The 20,770-nt window shown below is 39.7% G+C and overlaps 1 protein-coding gene and 1 long non-coding RNA gene across 3 annotated transcripts; one reads left to right on the top strand and one right to left on the bottom strand.

The window, feature by feature from the left end:
• The first annotated feature begins 1,977 nt into the window (after window positions 1-1,977).
• Window positions 1,978-18,170, top strand: LOC106176345 (NFX1-type zinc finger-containing protein 1-like). 2 transcript variants are annotated; one of them, XM_013558688.2, is made up of 7 exons: window positions 1,978-2,228; window positions 4,968-5,027; window positions 9,517-9,645; window positions 9,992-15,634; window positions 15,829-16,181; window positions 16,458-16,718; window positions 16,971-18,170. In XM_013558688.2, coding segments are annotated over exons 2-7 (6,393 nt in total). In that variant the 5' UTR covers window positions 1,978-2,228; window positions 4,968-5,025; the 3' UTR covers window positions 16,976-18,170. The 2 variants fall into 2 exon arrangements, with proteins under 2 accessions (XP_013414142.2, XP_086871291.1); XM_087015165.1 differs by lacking the exon at window positions 4,968-5,027.
• Window positions 18,171-18,333: 163 nt separating this feature from the next.
• LOC147761346 (uncharacterized) lies at window positions 18,334-19,647 on the bottom strand. The gene is made up of 3 exons (XR_015334994.1): window positions 19,415-19,647; window positions 18,718-18,970; window positions 18,334-18,429 (listed from the first exon to the last, which is right to left on the bottom strand). It is a non-coding gene; the product is annotated as an uncharacterized LOC147761346 (long non-coding RNA).
• Between the last annotated feature and the right edge of the window lie 1,123 nt (window positions 19,648-20,770).

Genomic DNA, 20,770 nt, shown 5'->3' with positions numbered 1-20,770 from the left:
CTGTATAGAAAGAGAAAAAAGAATAATTAGTTTATAAGATCTGGCCAAAAATATCGGTATAGGTCTTTAAATGGACATGCTATTCATTTTTTGCGAGTGTAAAATATTGGGAGTGTTATGGACTCTAAATACCCAAAAGCAATTACTTTTTGGTCCCTTAACTCCACATTCCTTGCCAAAATCCCATGATTTGAAGAATTAGACTGAAACTTTTTTCCTGTCGATGTTGTGAGCCTTCCAGCCAATAGGGCTTGTCAAATTGACGCCTACCAGTCCCGTAACCAGCAATTTCAAAAGGGTGGGGGGTCCTTTTTCTGAAAAAGTGGACCTTTTATCATGAAACCTTCATGTATCTGGATTAAATTTTACCCAGAGGGGACCTTTTCCCAGCAAAAAGGGGTGTTCTTCGTAAAGATTCCCCGTAACGCATACAGATCTTTACTATCGGTTTCTTAGAATGACATGCCTCACATATACCAATTCTATCACTCGGTCAGCAAAAAACCAAACTCAAAAATTAGGCCCTGCGTCTGCTTCAAATTTCTGGACTTACATGTACTGTACTTATCGTTCCAAGAGTCTACGGTACATGTACGGTAATCAGTCAAACTTTCAGGTCCATATTTTTCCAAACACAAAAGTTTATTTCTATAAAAATAGCATAAATTTTGTGGTGCTTGTACTGCATAGAATAAAGCTATAGAGTAGCATGCATCCCCCCCCCTCCCCCAATTGAAAAGCTCGAGTTATTACAGTCTTCTTTGTCACACTCGAGTGTTGGGGTGTTGATGACGTGCTGCGTAAAGGAGGCGTGTCAGACAATTAACCTGATTACGTTATCAGATTCATAGTGGTTCTTAATATTATCGGCCCCTCCCCCTCCTTTAGGGTCCTGGATACGCATACGTAATTTTAGAAATTCAACGAATGGAAGATTTGAAGATCTATATAGTTGGCAATTAACCTAATTACATTAACTGCAGGCTTGGGTCGATCCAGCTAGGGTTTATCTGATAATTCTGATTCATAGTGGTTCTTAAGAATATCGGCCCCTCCCCCTCCTTTAGGGTCCTGGATACGCATACGTAATTTTTGAAATTCAACGAATGGAAGATTTGAAGATCTATATAGTTGGCAATGGGAAGGGTGCCGAAACAGCGTACCAAATTTAAGTACATGTAGGCCTACTTGTAAATTGTATATCGTTTAGTAGAAGTCACCTGAGGGATGAGGTAAATTCCATACATGAATTCTTATCTCGGTTGACAGCAGAGAACAGTGCACTGACTGAGTTAGAATTCAATCTTTGACCCTGGTACAAATTGAGTAAGCTCCGTTTCAGACTAACTTTACCTTAAACAAACAATATTATCGCATTTCTAGTAATGTGTATGACGCATGGTGTAACCTGGATAATATAATAGGTCGATTGACCGCGCTATTAGTGTATATATATATATCAAAATGAAGGAATAGATCAATTTGTTTATCTAGGACTTCACCGGAATGTGCAGTGTGTAGGCCTACTATATATATTTGGTTTTGTTTTCTCTCGGAACTTTTCAAATAAACATTTACAGAGGTTTTAGGTGGTACCGGTAGGCACCCCCCCCCCCCAAAAAAAAAAAATAATAATAATAATAATGATAATAATAAAAATAAGAACAACAATTATAATAGTAATAGTGGCCTTCCCGTTTGTTAAATAACCATTTCAACGACGTCGGTTTTTGGTCACATCTGAAATATTACTCTCAATCCAGATTTTGTGGGTTATTAGAAAATAAAGACCGGTTAAAGGGCTCTTAAATTCAAGAGCAAATAAGGGCGAAGTTAAAATAGCAAATTAAAGCGGGGTGAGTGTGGAAAAAGTGATTAAAAATTTAACGTAATGCAAATAATTCAGTTTAACCCTCCAGACTTTAAGTATTGGCCACGACAGATGTTATTTTCCCAGTTGCTTTCGGTTTCAGGTATTTAATATAGCGTAAGAGACCCAGTTCTTTGAATCACTTCAACGGAGGGCGTTTCTTTCAGCGAAATACATTTTATAGTGCTCCGTGTGCTATATATTTCAACGCGCTATAATATCTGTCACACACAGAGGTATACGTATTGCAGAGGGAGACAGGAAAAACCTGACGCAGTGGGATGGATGAAAGCTTCTCAAACCAGCCAGACTACGAAAGCGAAAGGAAGTGACAGTGACTCGTTCTCACGGTTTAAACGTAAGTCAGTCTCTCTCTATCAAAGAAGAAGAATGCACAGGGTATGAGAACAGAGGCCTAGTCTGCAGGGGGCGGGGTGTAAATGACGCACACACTCACTAGCATTTTTCTCGGCCTACATTTCTACTACCCTTGCTTCGCTATAACATCTTTGGAAAACCCTTGACCTTCAAAGTCACGTATTTAATGTGTAATCAAGCATATGCAATCCAGATCGATTTCGTCGACTGAAGTCTGTCAACGAATCACAAGTACGATTTTAATACTAATTTACTCTGTCTATCTCACTCTCTCTCTCTCTCTCTCTCTCTCTCTCTCTCTGAGTGTATGTGTTTGTGAACAGACGACGGTGAGCGTCATTCTATTTCTATTTGGCGTGTACAGTGCCGCCGGAATGTCCCCTTACCAAATGGCCGTATGGTTTCCCAACCCTGCCCCATATGGTAGAACAATAGAGGCCGTATGATAATTACAGGGTAGGGGAATCCCCAAGCAATCCTTATCGGACACCCAAATTAATCGGTTCAACGAACACGGTCTGCCCCTTCTTAATTGCCTCACTTAAGGTTTCTATTATAGCTGATGCAAAGAGATTGCTATCGCAAACAATACCGGGTTATGTATCAACTGCAACATAAGACTCGAGTAAAGGCAAGTCAAATATTAGAACAAAACTCTGAAGAACAAATCAGGCTTAGTTTTAAAACACGTATAACAATTTTATTTGATGATAATAAGTCACGATCAACAAAAGCGTAGTTAAAATGGAAAATTTTAAATAGCTAATGCATCAAATAAATATCAATGTCTCATTACCTTTATTACATGTGTTGCTAGTTTAGTAGCCTGATGCACGACCTTCTCTCTCAAGTACCGCTGGAATCACCTTATTTAGGTGATTAATATATTTATTACTGTATAATACACTTTTCTGCGTTAATATGGTCATCTCCTCGTCTATAACGTCCATGTGGCGCAGGTCAACCTTTGAGGGACGTCCACTTCGTGGCTTATCTGCAATACCAAGCCCTTCGTCGTATTTCTTTAACGCATAGTAAATGGCTTGTCGCGACTCTTTATGGCCTTCATTTTCCATTTTTGCGGTCATGTTTTTAATTCGCACCCCTTGTTCTCGGAGGGCGATGATACGCAAACGCACGTAATCACTAAGAGGAATCTTGGAATTGTGATGATTTGGAAAATTTGAGTGTCGATTTATACCATTCACTTGGCAGGTGACACGATGGCATGGAAATCAGTGACATAAACATGTCATATTAAACAAAATACTTATTGGCCATTTAGGAAGTCCAGATACACAAACAATCCTGTTGACACGTGTCAGTTGATTTAGAATTATGTGCAATTGATTAGTTTGGATTGAAGAGCGTCATCGCAATGTTAACATTAATTTTAGACGACGCGTGTCACACAGTAGTGATTATGTAATAGTCAGGGCTTAATCACTGTGTTTACCCAGCATGAATAAAGCTAACCTGAACTGATTGTTAATTAATGTGAGATGACACGTGCCAACCAGTGAAGTTAGCCCGAGAGATTGTAATCCAGTTTTTTTAATTAATTTCTTTTGATGCGTTTAAGTTTGAAGATGGCTTTTGGTTAAGTTTGGGCTTTAGATCGTAAAGATGAACTATTCTTATCGGTTTGAATTACATATCAAACAATGATAGAGAAACATATCCTACTTTGTGTCCTACAGAATCAAGGAATCTGTCTTTCGGCCGGCCACCCGTCGCCTTGTCAAATAAAGAAATATTCGAAATTCGACAACGGGCCAGTTCCCCAGGCAACTTTTGCGTTCAGTTGATGGGAAGGTTGTTTACTATTGATGAACGAATACGAAAGGACAGAAATGTTACGGGTGTAGATGGGAGAGATCCTATATGCAAATATAGACTGAACTATATTAAAGATATGGCTAACAAAATGTTTATCACTGAAACAACTGACAAGTCTTTTTGGAAAAAATGCATTTCGTCTATGAACAAAACTAATAGAAATATAAGGACATACTATAAAAATAAATTTCAATCTTGTTAATAATATGTATATAGTAAAGACCGTTTGAAGCCTAATAAATATTACATGTACAAGTAGTGTTTTATTTGATCTTTAATAAATTCATAAATTCATTTATTAAACTCTATGTAAATTCAATCAATTCATAGCTACAATGTACACGAAAATTGCTGTCATCACCGAATCTTTTTGGTAAAGCGACTTTTAAAAATCACTGTTGGCAAGTTCTTATACTTATAATCTCCGTATCAGAGTAGAGTGATCAAAATAGAGTGAAGCCACCGCGCATTAAAGGTAAATTAACGCTTAGACGAACACTTAATTGCGACCACGCTCACCTTCGATCTTTATCTCAGCGAGCTAGGGTTAGGCTCTTTTGTTAGCAGAAAGTTTGTCACGATAATTGCCCGACGGGCAGGGTATGGAACTATTGTTAACAGAAACCAAACAGCGTATGGATGACAATGTTATTTCCATAGTAACCGAGCCAGGCCGTCCGTACAACCCGCAGCGACCCGGAGGGTAAGTAAGGGGAGATTCCGGCGGCACTGTAGTCAGAGTCAGTTTAGCGTATATACCATGCATTTATCGATTTTCTACTGTCCATGTAATCGTAGCACAGTTGAAGGGGATTCCCCTTTTATCAGGTTATATTTGTCCCACGGAATAATTTAAAGAATTTTTTGTTTCGATTCGTAGACAAGCAGCCACGTTAAGCCAGCTACTTGTTAGCACTCCGATTAGTGACAGCTGTTTAATGTAGGTATTTGTGTCTCCTTGATTTAAGCTAATTTGAATATAACGACATGTTGATAAAGTAATGTGACAAACTCAAGTATGATGTTCGAAATTTGGCCGGTGACGGCCGCATTTATTGAAAGTCCCAGTACTAAGAGAAATGAAGCAGACTAATAATAAACACTGAAAAGTGTTGACAAATGACATTTAACATTAATGTGTGCGCCTGAAATATCTACATTTAAAATGAAATTTCCAAAAAAATAGTGCACACATTTCAATTTGTGGGGTTGCAAAGAGGCCCTTTTTGTTCTGACTCTGTTGGGTATTTTCGTTACCTGTGAAAGCCATTTTTAAATTATATACTTAAAATGTTCAATTTTTGTGTGATTCTTGAAGGCGCACAAAACGAAAGACAACCAATGAAAATAGTTACCATGTAGCGTGTAAATACTTTTATTTTTATTGTTTGCTGTCCGTTTTGTTAGCAAAAGCCTTATTCTTACGGTATACTACATTACAATAAGAAGGAAAAGCGGGGCAAGTAAAGATTACTTGTCTTCAAACCGTTTGTTGAAATTGTTTATATGATACATACGTCACCGATAGGCCTACATACGTTACCAAAAATATCATTGTTTGTTCTCTGTTGTCGCAAATCTGGTGTTGCGTGCGACGTTGTATATGTGCGCACGCATGTTATTACGTCGCTCATTCTTCTTTGTTACGTTAAAATGATACATACGTTACCATAAAGCGTGTAAATATTTTTTATTCTATTTTCATTGGTTGTCTTTCCTTTTGTACGCCAACACTTTTTTAATGAAACAAAAATAAAAGACATAAGTGTTGTCCCACAAAGCGAAAGAAAACCAATGAAAATAGAATAAATATTTACACGCTTCATGGTAACGTTTGTATAGGTAACGTATGTATCATTTTATCGTAACAAAAAAGAATAAGCGACGTAAAAACAAGCGTGCGCACATATACAACGTCGCACGCAACCACACAGTCACGACAACAGAGAACAAACAATGAAATCAGAAAACAATACCTTTTATTCTATTTTCATTGGTTGTTTTTCCTTTTGTGCGCCAGCACTATTTTAATGAAACACAAATAAAAGACATGATTGATGGCCCACAAAGCGAAAGAAAACCAATGAAAATAGAATAAATATTTACACGCTTTATGGTAACGTATGTATCGGTAACGTATGTATCATTTTAACGTAACAAAGAAGAATAAGCGACGTAAAAACAAGCGTGCGCAAATATACAACGTCGCACGCAACCACAGAGTCACGACAACAGAGAACAAACAATGAAATCAGAAAACAATACCTTCACGTTATTCGATAACGTATGTATCGTATTTACGTAAGAAATAAGAATGAGCGCCGTAAAACTTAGTGCGCACAAATACAAAGTCACACCCACTCACAAAGTCGTCACAACAGAAAACAAGCAATGGAATCAGAAAACAACACCTTCATATTATTTGGTCACGTACATATCGGTAACGTATGAATCAAATGGACAATTTTCACAGATAGTTGAAGGCAAGAAATCTTATTTGTCTCGCTTTCTTTCATTTTAATGTAACATTAAGACATAAATGCTGGCCCACAAAACGAAAGACAACCAATCAAAATAGAATAAATAAATATTTACACGCTTCATGGTAACGTACATATCGGTAACATATGTATCATATGAACAATTTTCACAGATAGTTGAAGGCAAGAAATCTTATTTGTCTCGTTTTCTTTCATTTTAATGTAACATTAAGACATAAGTGTTGGCGCACAAAACGAAAGGCAACCAATGAAAATAGTTACCATGTAGCGCGTAAAAAAATTTATTTTTATTGTTTGTTGTCCGTTTTGTGAACAAACGCCTTATTCTTACGGTATACTACATTACAATAAGAAGGAAAAGCAAGGCAAGTAAAGATTACTTGTCTTGAAACCGTTTGTTGAAATTGTTTATATGATACATACTGTTATGTTCCTTTACATATACATATGAGATGAATGTCCTAAACTTATATAATTTTGTACGCTTAATTCAAGCGTGGGCTCGAAATAGGACATTACGTTTTAGTCTTACTTAGTGGATAACGCGATCCAAAGATTCCACAGTTCGTGTCAGATTTACGTAAGGTCGCGCAAAGAAAAACCAAGTCCACATAATGACCAGTTTAATGGTTTATTGGTTGACTCTGTCTAACTACATCATCTACGTGAAATCTCCAAGCTCTAGGCCGTCTCCCATGGCTCCGTCGAGCGGTCTCCTTCGAGTCTTCTTCCTTCTGAACTCCAGATATTAATTCTAGACGTCCTTTATACATATTTCTTATCTATAGGTGGATTCGGTGCTGCATTATTTGGCGGTACATACTAATTTTAATTATTCAAATTGCACACGTCACTTAAGTTACATAACTACAGGTAAGGCCATAAAACGAGCCGAGTGCACAAGCAATCGACCCTAATCAAATTAATTTACATGTCTGGGAATTATATTTGTGAACACTACAATACGTCACCGATAGGCCTACATACGTTACCAAAAATTTCATTGTTTGTTCTCTGTTGTCGCAAATCTGGTGTTGCGTGCGACGTTGTATATGTGCGCACGCATGTTATTACGTCGCTCATTCTTCTTTGTTACGTTAAAATGATACATACGTTACCATAAAGCGTGTAAATATTTTTTATTTTATTTTCATTGGTTGTCTTTCCTTTTGTACGCCAACACTTTTTTAATGAAACAAAAATAAAAGACATAAGTGTTGTCCCACAAAGCGAAAGAAAACCAATGAAAATAGAATAAATATTTACACGCTTCATGGTAACGTATGTATCGGTAACGTATGTATCATTTTAACGTAACAAAGAAGAATAAGCGACGTAAAAACAAGCGTGCGCACATATACAACGTCGCACGCAACCACACAGTCACGACAATAGAGAACAAACAATGAAATCAGAAAACAATACCTTAACGTTATTTGGGTGTCCGATAAGGATTACTTGCCGATTCCCCTACCCTGTAATTATCATGCAACCTCTGTTAATCGACCATACGGGACAGGGTTGGGAGACCATGCGGCCTCTTGGTAAGGGGACTTTCTGGCGGGATTGTATATTAAAATATACAGCTGGAGCGCGAAAAACCTTGAACTGAACCTTTCTTTCTTGAAGTGATGTATTTTTTGTTCACGTTGTTAATTTTTTTTGTTTTGTTTTGTTTTGTTTTTTATTTAGTTTTTCCCATTGTTTTTTAACGTGTGACTACGAAAAACCACTATGCACATTTCAAAGCATTGTCGCCTTGGCAACTCCGGCAGCTTGGTGTACTCTTAGCCGTGGCGCAATAAGGACGTGTTGTTTCTACATACCTTAAGCCTCGGTCACAACCGGATGCACGAATTTAAGAACCTTACGGCCCCTGCGAATTTTGGGTGCAGTGGAGGCCGTGGAGTTGGTAGAGGTAGAGGGAAGTTTGCAATGGAAAGGCGCAAGTCTGACTTGCGAGTTGCAGGGTCCTCGTGAGAAGCAGTCCTGAACGCTAATTGCAAGGTGCGATGTACTCATTTCTTGAGTTTGTCTTGCTACCTGCGTACGTGGCATGCACTCGCCATTTACGAAGAGAATGCTACGCACGGCGAAAGTAATTTCCTTTTGCTTCACACTTGCCTCACACGCTTGTATTGATGTACTGACCGCGTACGTCTACATACGTCATTTTTGCCTCCTGTCCCCCCTTTTTTCTTTTTCCTCCTTCTTTCTTTTCTGTTTTCTTAGCTTCTTTCCCTTGCCTTTTGGAGGCATATTAGAAGCTGAACTGAGCAAATTTCGAAAATTTTGTAATGTTGTACACGAAGCACAAGCGACGTTATTTGTCAAGACACGAGCGTGCATCGTGAGCACGCCTTTTATACTCCTGACGTGGGGCCGACGCACTTCCGCCGTGCTTTCGACTTTGTTCGTTAGTTGTGAGGGCCTGCGTCGTACTCAACACGCAAAGGACACTTGCTCCTTCATTATTTACGACGTGCGTCTTGGACCACGCACGACTCACCTGTATACTTCTCGAGAACTCCTTGCGAGTGGAGTAAGTTACATTTGCTGCCTCGTTGTTAGTAGAATCTTTTGGACATGTCCAACATCCTCCGTATGTGCTTACGGGCTGTCTGCGAATTCCAAAATTCGCAAGAAAAACTTGCGCGGCACGTGAAATTCTGCGCAAAATTTGGACGCAAACAGGCCGTAAGAGCCCGTGCGGTGACCGAGGCTTTATACATAAATCTGGCTCTGAAAAAAAATATATGGATTCATTTATAATCCAGTTGCTATCTTAAAAATAAGAAAGATTGGCCAGATTGCTATAAATATTGATTTTCTGTATGGAACAAGCAACAAGTGAGAACGGTGAAAATTTTAACACTAATTACAATTATTTCCTGTCATGTTACCTAAATGCGTTATATTATGCACTAGGTATACATTGAAGATGGCAGAAAAGTTCAAAGAAGAGAGACAGAGTCCACTACATGATGTACGAAAAGAAAGACTTAATGGGAAGAATGGTAGATATGACACAGATAAACCAGTCAAAACCCATGAAGGGTAAGTATTTGCAAAACTTGGGATCTTAACGTTAATATACCCTGTACTGTTTGTGTGTGTGTGTTTGTGCGGGCACATGTGTGTGTGTGTGTGTGTGTGTGTGTAAAAGAGTGACAGAGATATAGGTCGAGGGTGTTGAGAAAACATACTGTCAGACAATGAGAGAAAGAGGGGAGAGAGGAAAGGAGGGATCTAGAAAGAAAGACTGAATGAAGGTAAATTAGACACTTTTTTCACGCTGATACTAGGCATTTAAAAAAAACATCAGTGAAAGGAAAATAAAACGTTTAAAATATACAATGTGGTCTCAAAATGTATAAGTAGGCTTTCTTTCTTTTTTTTTCAGATTGGCCAGGCCAGTTTATAAACGGGGGCCAAAAGCTGGTGACATGACCACGAAATGGACACAGAGCGAAGTGCGCTACATGGGTTACAAAAAGTTGGAAGAATTGATGCAAAGGAATCAGGGTGATGCTCTTCTGTACTTGGCATCCCCTAAAAATGGTTTTCGTGAGCTTCTCGTGTCCAAAAAGCTGGAAGGTGGTCTTCTTTCTCTTCTCCTGTCTGTGTTGGCTTATGTGGGTCAGGCAGATCAGCTCCGATCGCATTTAATTACGGTTCTCAACATTACCAATGAATCGCCATTGCTTTCAGCAGGAGGTCCTGTTCAGAGCTGTATTATCAACATGGTTCTAGCCCGAAACAGCCAGGCTGTCGATGTCAATTTTCTTGGCAATGTAATCAAGTTGGTCCAGTTACTTCTGAATCTTTTGCCTCGATCTAGTCACCTACATGCCAGCTCCCTTTTACCATTAATACAGAAGGTAGTAGATGGCAAGGCAGACAGTGGTAATATTGACTGCCTGAAAGGACCATTACAGCAAGCTACTGAAATAAAAGATGCCGTCGAAAATGACTTAAGACTGGGTTTTAAAGCACAAGATGCAGAAAATGCTCCTGAAGATCTCACAACTCCTCCCGATGATTTTCGCGAGTGCAGTATATTTCCAAGTAGGGAAGACCTTATCACCGATGAACAACCTTTCCTGAGGACCAACATTGTGAAGGGAAAGTACAGTTCCGTTGATCATTATCTTGATGTCCAGTTTAGGCTGCTGAGGGAAGATTTCATAGCACCACTTCGCAATGGCATCAAAGAGTACTTGGTCAATTTAGATCGTGGGCAAGAACATGCCAGGTTGTCAGATGCTAGGGTATACCATCATGTGTACTTTCAAATGCCCAATTGTGCTAAGAATCAAATCACTTATCCGGTCAAGTTTGATGTGTCAAGGCTCTCCAGGGTCAAGTGGGAGCACAGTAAACGGTTGATATGTGGCTCTCTTGTGTGTCTATCAAAGGACAGCTTTGAAACTGTAATTTTTGCAACAGTTGCTGATAGAGACCCAAAGAAGCTTCAGAAAGGTATTATTGAGCTCCACTGTGATACAGAAAGCCTTGCAGTGCTTTCCGCAAGCATGCGTGAGGTTTTCGTCATGGTTGAGTCTTCTGCCTATTTTGAAGCATACCGGCATGTCTTGAGGGGGCTTCAGGAGTTGAACCAGGAAAATTTACCCCTTCAAGAGTACATTATTGGCTGTGAAAGTGCGCCCAGACCACCGAAATACATTTTAGATTCGGGCCTGCCATTGGACCTCACCTGTCTAATCGACAGAGATATTGTAGGACGACAAAAGTTTGAAGCAGTTGATATTTTCAAAGAAGATACCTGGCCAGATGCAGAGAAGCTGAATTTAGATGAGTCCCAAAGTGCAGCATTAAAGAGTGCTCTAACCAAAGAATTCTCTGTCATTCAAGGTCCACCGGGAACGGGAAAAACATACATAGGGTTAAAAGTTGTAAGAGCTCTCATGGCAAACAGACCAATTTGGGCGTCTGGAGAGAGAGAGGAAAATGGGAATGTCATCCAGCACGAGACATTAGATTTGCTTGACCCAGAAGAGGGAGCCCTAGAAAAGAGAGACGTTAACAAACCAATACTGCTCGTATGTTATACCAATCATGCCCTAGACCAGTTTTTAGAAGGCATTGTAAAATTTCAGCCCAACAAAGTTGCAAGAATTGGAGGAAGAAGCAGCTCTGAAGATCCTGCTCTTCAAAGGTGTCTTCTGCAAAATCTAAAAAAAGATTATCCAACTGACAGGGAAAGAAGGAGGGGAATCGCCCGTTTGCTTGGGGAGCTTTCGTTATTGGCAGAGGCCATCCGTTATTTTACAGATATTTACAATTCCCTCAGTTATATTGGAAATAAACAAATACGCAGTTTGTTATCTGAATTGCAACAGAAGTCTCTAGAGTACGTTGCGAAAGATGTTGATTACTGGCTTCTTGCTGAAGACCGCAAGGTAATCTTGCAGCAAGAGATTAAACAACGGCACCAGTTTAAGAATGATAGTCAGTCTGCTGGCGAAGAGCCAGCAAACATTAATGAAACAAACCCCCAAACAAGTGACAGGGATGTGGAAGACGGAGACGAGTTCTTAGCAGTGTCTGAAGAGAAATCAGTCTACCGAAGCGAGGGATCTACCGAAGAAACAGTAGGCGTTGGTGAAACAAGCCCCCAAGAAAGTGACAGTGATGTGGAAGAAGGAGACAAGCTGTTAACAGAGTCTGAAGTAAATAGAGGAGACCAAAACAAGGAATCTGACGTGTCTGAACTTTGCAATAGAAAAGAAGAATTGTCGGATGGAGAGAGTGATCTAGATAAAACAGCTACTGGATTAAAGACACCAGAGACAATTGAGGAAGATGGAGATATGAGAAAAAGTGACAGCGAAAGTCTGTTGAATAAAGAAGATAGCTCCGTTGCTGTAAAAGGAGAGGCTGAATTATTGTCCGATCAACGTGAAATCATAGAAGGAGAATATGATTTTGAATCAGATCAAACGTCATTTAATCAGGCCGATGATTTCTTGGATGATGTTCAAATTGTGGATGATGACACTGATATTTTGAAGACCATCGCTCAACATGTAGTAAAATCGGAAGAGATGGAGGAGAATGCATATACTACCGAGATGGACAAATTTGAACAGCCTTTAAAAATGTCGAAAAAAATGAAAAAGGAAATGCGACTAGAGATGAAGAAATTTGAAAGTGAACTTCACCAGGCCAGTTGTAGTGATGACTACATGACTGAAGAGGAGGCAGAAAGCATAGAAAACCTTTGGGTTCTCTCCATTGCAGACAGATGGCGTTTGTATCGTTATTGGAAACGCTTATTTTATGAGGACATTTTCCAACGCCTTCAGTATAAGATCATAGAATACAATCGTACTCGGCTTGCATTGCAAGAAATATACGATGATCTAGATTTCCAGCTGCTTCAAAACATGCATATATTAGGCATGACTACGACTGGGGCAGCAAAGTATCACCACATCCTCAGAAGATTGCGTCCCCGGATTGTTATTGTAGAAGAGGCAGCAGAAGTGTTTGAGTCCCACATTGTGACGACACTCACAGAAGGTTGCGAGCACCTGATTCTCATAGGAGACCATCAGCAGCTACGACCAAACCCTGCTGTTTATGCTCTGGCCAAGAAGTTCAACCTAGAGATATCCCTCTTTGAACGAATGGTACGAAACGGTATGCACTGTGACAGACTGGCCATACAGCACCGCATGCGACCTGAGATATCACGTCTTCTGGTGCCTGACATATACGACCATCTTCTTGATCATGAGTCTGTTCGCCATTATGCGAATGTGAGAGGAATTGAAGAAAACTTGTTCTTTATTGACCACAATTTCCAAGAAGAGAGTGACGATGATAGCAAAAGTCACTCAAACAAGCACGAAGCGTCCTTCCTTGCTGCTCTCTGCCAGTATCTCATAAATCAAGGTTACAGTAAATCACAGATCACCATTCTGACCACATACACTGGCCAACTTTTCGAAATGAAAAAACACCTCCCAAGAGATAAATTCCAAGGGATTCGAGTAACGCCCGTGGACAATTTTCAAGGAGAGGAAAATGACATAATTCTTCTCTCCTTAGTCCGCAGCAACAAGGAAGAACGCATTGGTTTTCTTAGTATTTCAAACCGTGTTTGCGTGGCTCTTTCTAGGGCGAGAATGGGTTTCTATTGTATAGGGAATGTTTCGCTAATGGCACGGAAAAGTAGCCTCTGGAAAAAGCTGGTCAATAAGCTAAAAGAACGGCAACAGGTGGGCACAAAACTGACTTTGTTTTGCCAAAACCACCCCAAAACGAAATATCACGTATCTAAGAAAGAGGATTTCCAGCCCGTGGCCGATGGTGGGTGCCAATTGCCATGTGAGTTTCGTTTGGAGTGCGGCCACGTATGTGCACGTAGGTGTCATCCTTATGATGTAGACCACAAGCTGTACAAATGTGAAAAGCCATGTGAAAAACCCTGTGACATTGGACACAAAACCTGCAAGAGAAAATGCTTTGAGATTTGTTCACCATGCAGTTTTATTGTAAACGTTCGGCTGCCAAAATGTCACCACGAAATTTTGACCGAATGTCACAGAGATCCAGATAACATAATTTGCCCTATCCCATGCGAACGGCTCCTTAACTGTGGGCATGAATGCAAGAACCTGTGCTCTGAACCATGTACCGTGCAGTGTGAAAGAGAAGTATTAAAACATTTGCTGTGTGGGCACGGCTGCCTTCTACCCTGTCACCAGGATGAAACCCTCGTGAGGTGTGACTTTATGGTAGAGAAACAACTGCCCTGTACCCATGTTGCAAATGTTCCCTGTCATACAGACGTAACAAACATAGAATGCCAACAACCGATTACCGTAAGGCTTCCTTGTGCCCACCATATTGAAGTGAAATGCCATGAAAGATACGCAGCCTTGTCTCGCCGATGTACAGTGTCTGTAGAAAGATTATTGCCCTGTGGACACATAGGAATAATGTCTTGTCATCTAGAACTGGGACATTACAAATGCAGACAAAAAATGATGCTGACATTCCGTAAGTGCAACCACCAAGTTGAGGTGAAGTGTGCCACTCGAGAAAAAGTCTTGTCGAAGGGGTGTGAGGTGAAAGTGCAACGAACGCTCTCTTGTGGCCACCGGGTCAAAGCAAGTTGTGGAAAGGCTGAACAGGAATTAGTGGAAGCTTGTCCCGCTGTCTGCAGAAAAACACGTTCTTGTGGTCACACTTGTGAGGGAACATGTGGTTCTTGCAGACAAGGTACCCTCCACATCCCGTGTACAAGCCCTTGTCTACTTGTGTTTCCTTGCGGACATCCATGCAAGGAGAAGTGCAGTGCTGTATGCAAACCTTGCTCAGTCGATTGTGAACGATCCTGCGCTCACCTGACAAAATGCACCAAGAAATGCAGTGACTTCTGCACGCGTTGTCCTCAGCCATGTGACTGGAAGTGCTACCATGCCCAGTGTAAAAGCCTCTGCTCCGAGATCTGTTCAGATCGCTTTATCTGTTTTGAGCCTTGTCCGGAAAAACTAAGCTGCGGTCACCCTTGTATTGGCATGTGCGGGGAACCGTGCCCATTGCTTTGTCGAATATGCAGCAAGAAAAGCAAAGTCTTTGCCGGTCTGCCACCCAGCTCACGCTTTATCAGAGTCCAACCGTGCAACCATGTCATTGAGGTGACAAAGATGGATGCCCACATGGCCCGCCAAGGAGATGTAGTGACACTAGCCCCAAAACGATGTCCTGTTCCAAGCTGCAGGAAGATAATCCAAATATGCCCTCGATATGGAAGGGAGCTGAAGACATACATTAAAGCCAAGGATGAGGCATCAGCGATTTTAAGACATGAATATTCTCTTTGTCAGCAGGTTCTTAAATCTACAGAGTTGATGACGAGAATAAAAGCATTGGATTCTCCAATCTGCGCTGAGATATTTGATTTTTGCAGTACTTATGAGAACGAAGGTCAAAAGGTACAAATGGATAAAGAGGCCTCCCTGATGTTGCTGACAATGGGCACCATTTTAGATGCAACAGACGCCATTAAAGAGTATGTTCAAACCTTAGTTTATATTAATGCACTATAACGCAAACAAATAATAAAAGTATGCATTTATATTTATTGTCTTCGCCATAAAATATATCGTTTGATTATTTAATTGTAATCAGAACTGCCTCAATTTCGTAAGTTTTGTTTTGCTCTTACAGTAATACTCCTAATGATTCATTGCTCGTCTTTTTCAGGGTAAACTTGTTAACGTCTTACCATGACTCTACCAGCCAAGCAAATCTTAACAGTATTTTAGAAACACTGCGAAGTGCTAAAGATGACGCCGACCTTTTCAATCTGGTCAATGCTCTACAGCATCTTTTCCTTCGTACATTGATCCTATCGTCACGCACAGAGATGGATGAGGTGAACGTGGGTCTTGGCACGGCCCAACGTCTCGAGACCTTGGACTGCCCCTGGTCAGAACTTGTGCTGATTTTCAAGAAAATGAAGGGGGTAGACGATCAACGCTCTCGTCAAATGAAAGCACTGTTGCATGCGCCATTTACTTCACCGGAACGGCGGCAGTGGTGGTACTGTCGTAGGGGTATGCTGTAGCATATTTTATGTGCAGTTTTTAAATGCCACTTCTTTAAAGTCCGTTATAAATACATGTAATTGAATCTTGTAACCATGTACATGTAAATAGTAAACGATCATGAATGGAACCATCCATTTAGGAAACTGTGCTTCTTGTAGGTCTATCCCCTGATTACTTTCGTGTCTCATATATTGTCTAAAACATCTGCACACACATTGAAGTTATTACTTTACACAACACGTATTACTGGAATAAATTAGAAGTCGTTTATCTTAATACCAGGTCACGTGATGAGGACGTCCAGCAAAGAGGCCCCAGCATGTGCGGCCTGCGCCCTTGGAGGAGAAACGGACCTTAGTCTTCACCAGGAGGGTCGAACTAATGCAGTCACCACAGATTCTTCAGGTCAACGCCGTCTGGAGACAATTGCCGGGCGCCGTGGTGGTGGTGGTGGTGGTGGTGGTTTCGCACGTGGTGGGGGAAGAGGTCGTGGAGGTCGAGGGCGAGGGGGTCAAGGTCGTGGTGGATATCGTGGTGGACGAAGTACGCTATTTTTCAACCTTTTAACAATTAACAAATCAATATTTTCTTTTTTCCAGTTTTAAAAATTTTCCTCGATATTTCTAGTTTCGGAAAATGTTCATCATACTAAAATCTTCCAGTACTGACTAATACACTTTACCATATAGGAGAAATACACGCTGTAGTAAAAATAATGAATTTTCAGATGCCGGCTTAATTTATTTAGTAACGATCGATAAATTTATAAAGAAATATAACATTTATACATTCCAGGGTAAGAAAGAGTATATTTTACTACTGGGGCATCCAATTTGGACGTTTAAAAGAACGACTACATGGAGGATAAACAGTGCCTTCAAAAGAACTGTCTCCGACAGAATGACAGAGAAAACTACCGGTACATAGAAGTTGTAGGTGGTGGCTCTGATGTGTTTTTCATAGTGAGTCCCACTTGGAGTGCGTGCTCAGTGACAGTATGGTAGTGTATATTCATCGTGTTTTTAACTAGTAATTGTGTTGGTCTAGTAACATCACGACCTTGTGCAGTTCCGGCTTGTCTTGAACAGCGAACGTAATTGCTTGTAAATAATTGTCTTAGATTGATTATGAAGAACCAGCGTTTTTGCAAATTCAAGTATCAGAATGTTTACAAATGTACATACATGTTTTTCAATATGAAAGAATTCTTAATTTGAGTGGGCACGTTATTAAAAACAATGGTAAACTGTGTAGTGAGATGAAATTGTGTAGTGAGGGATATGTTCCCAAAATAGTTCATTAGTTAGTACCAAAAATGAAACTTTATAGAGGAATTTGGAAAATACTGGAGTTGGGTAGCGTCGACCAGAAGTTTTCAAGAGATTTCGTTTGTAGGGTGCTAATGACGGTCCACCAAACTCACGAGGCAGGCCCGTAGCCAGAAATGTCAAAAGGGAGGTTCTTTTTCAGAAAAAAAGGACCTTTTACAGTGGAACTCTTGTGTACCTAGATCAATTTTACCAGCATTGACGTTTTCCTTACAAAAAGGGCGATTCTTTTTAAACCCCCCCCCGGCTATGTGCCTGCGGGGTGTAAGATCGGGTACACCCAGTGTACGTTACATGTGCTTTACTACGCTGTCTGTTTTTGAATTAGTAACAACTTTATTTAATAGCAAAAAATGTGTAATCTGGCACGTTACATTAGACATGCAATGAAGTTGAGGAATAGTGTGACTCATGTCGGTTGATTGACAAGGGTGTTTACATATATACATTTTTAATGCTCTGTTGTCAATGCATATTCTTCGTAACGTAATTGTTTGACCTCGCAGGCCTCAAGTTAAGAGATTTTCTTTCTTTGAAGACGACTGCATAAGTCAAAATGTTGCTTATTTTTACCTTAAGTATTTTTATAGATGTGCACGATTGTAATGATCATCTAATTTTACAAACTGCAAAAAAGAAGTAAAAAAGGCAGTTCTCGTATACATATTTATTTATTTCAGAATATCTCTATTTATTTCAATTGCGTAAAAAAAATGAAAGTGAAATTGCACATTGAGAAAATTGGAAAGGAGAGTAACTGGCACATTTTAAATATGAGATACTCTTTGGCGTAGTGACGACTATCTCTTCTTTTTTTATCTTTCTTCTATCTGTCTCCTTTTCTTATGTTACAACATCGATATGTATATATACAGCACATCCAAAGTAACAAGAAATGTTATCACTGTCATCACTGTAGGCTTCACCTGAAATGGAGTATTTCGGAAATCAATAGGGATGATTTAATATTTTTATTCCTTCATCGGAAAGTTAAGAAGTGTTGTATATTCCGATAATCACATCATAAACATCGGACTATAACTAGCAACACTTAATTAATAAGCTATGTTATATTATCTCTAAGAAATAAATTGAACATTGGCTGGATTGTGTCATAGTGGTGTCTGTTCAACGTGCATATGTATAAATCCTTTTAACAGGAGAGAGAGAGAGAGAGAGAGAGAGAGAGAGAGAGGGAGGGATATATAGCGTACCTTGGTATCACGCCATTCCCATTTTAGTATTTGCTATATCCGTATCCGTGACTGCTGGCGTATCTACCGGCGTATATGTCGTTTAGGTTGATGTCACAGATGGCAGCACCGCGGTAGGCATTGCCTGGCACCAGATCGAGGCCGCTGGTAGCGCTACCTGGAGCACAACGCTGCACAGTGGTGATTCCATTGGAACAGAATGTCAGAGAGAAGCCGTCAGCGTTGGCGTAGATACCGTCGTAGGCGCAGACTCCTGCGAAATTATAAGTGTGATAAAATAATTTATTATTCAGAATTTCCTTGACTTTAAACATAAACCATCTATTAACTCCCACGTATAATTGGAAAAAAAAACACTGCAAGCTGCTTATAAATTTTAACAACGAAGTACCCCAGCGCAGTGATAGATTTGAAGACAAGGCACAGCATAATTTATTTTGAACTTTGACATTAGTAATTAACTGATAAAATAGTTGTTCTGCTGAGTTCTTGTACGCGAAATGATAGCATATCATTTAACGTTAAGTCTTTCAGATCTATGCTTTTCTCTATAAATATGGAATCATCCACGGTTTTTTTAGCCGACAAAAGAGAACGAAGATGTAGCCTACATATTGTGGGCACAAACACAAAAATAGAGAGGAGGATAAAGGTGCAGGGTTAGGAAGCGTGAAAGATTGAGACAGAGTTTACTCACCGCCGTATTTTCCACGGTACATGTATTACTCGTTATATTTGAGTGTTGATGACGTGTTTTGGGCCTGCAACCACTGGTTGCAAAACACGTGGGCGAACTCTTGGGATCAAACGGGAAGCGACTGGGAGAACTCTTGTGGCCACACGTGGGTGAACTTTTGAGACCACACGTGGGGCAACACGTGGGTGAACTTTGGGGACCACACGAGTGACGACAGGGGCTGCTGGTTTCACAAGCTGTTTGTGATAACGGACGAAACGGTTACTGTAAAACAATGGAAAAATACCTTACCAATCTAACTTCACTGAAATATACACTTACTGTTTATGCCAATTTTAAGTTTACAATTTGAAAATGATAACTAAAGGACTTTGGTATAAATTGAAAAAGCGGAGAACGTTAGCCAAAAATTCTATGTTTTTGATGTGAAAATCATTTTCTGAGACGAGGTAGGTGTTATACGGGGGTAAACGTATGCGTCATATGTCATCTGGTTGCTTCGTTTAGGTTCTTGGGACGTTCAATTTGCAGTTATTGGTGTTAAAGTGCAGCCGGAAAAGGAGAATTTATTTATATTTCCATAGAAGTACCAGGTCAATTAAGGAATGCGTGTGGTGTGAACAAAGCATGTTTACACAATGTGAACTTGGAACTACTGATTTGTATTTTAGTGCCTGGCTTTAGATGAAAGGCTGGACAGCTCAGGCAGTAGAGTGATCGCTCTGTGGTATAAACGGGAGGGTATAAACGGGAGGGTCCGGGTTGGAGCCCTGGTGTGGCGTGCGACATTTTTTTTTTTTTTTTTTTTGCTTTATTTTGTTTCTATTTATTTATTTATTTATTTATTTTTTTTTTTTTTTGCATATTTAAGCATATGTTAACATTGTTTTATTTATTTATATGAAAAGATAGTTACATTATTATCAGATATCTACTTATGAAATAGACTAAAAAATATGGCAATCATTTATGCAATTATAATGCAGTGTAAAACAAAGATTTAGATAGAATAAATATGCTTCCAGTACAACTTGCATTTTATTGTTTAATTTGTAATTACATCTAAATATTACTAGATTCAAAAATGAATAAAGATTAAAAGTAAATTGAAATTTAAAAATTTTACAACATTTGCAGAGTTTTTTGCTCTATGAGCAATTTTATTACCGTATTCTTTGTTATACTGGAGTGTTGGGGTGTTGATGACGTGCGTAAAGGAGGCGTGTCTGACAGGGGCGTAACCAGACCTTTAAAAATTGTACGCACAGATTTTGAAAATTCCCAGGTACAATTATATTCCATGAAAAATACACTGAATTTATGGAGAATAATATCATGGTTGGCTCAAAAAATTGT

This window comes from Lingula anatina, chromosome 6 (genome assembly GCF_051362555.1).
Source record: "Lingula anatina isolate TDL-2025a chromosome 6, LinAna3.0, whole genome shotgun sequence".
NCBI classification, from domain to species: domain Eukaryota; kingdom Metazoa; phylum Brachiopoda; class Lingulata; order Lingulida; family Lingulidae; genus Lingula; species Lingula anatina.
The sequence above is the reverse complement of the archived record's forward strand: the minus strand, read 5'-3'. Positions and strand labels throughout refer to the sequence as shown.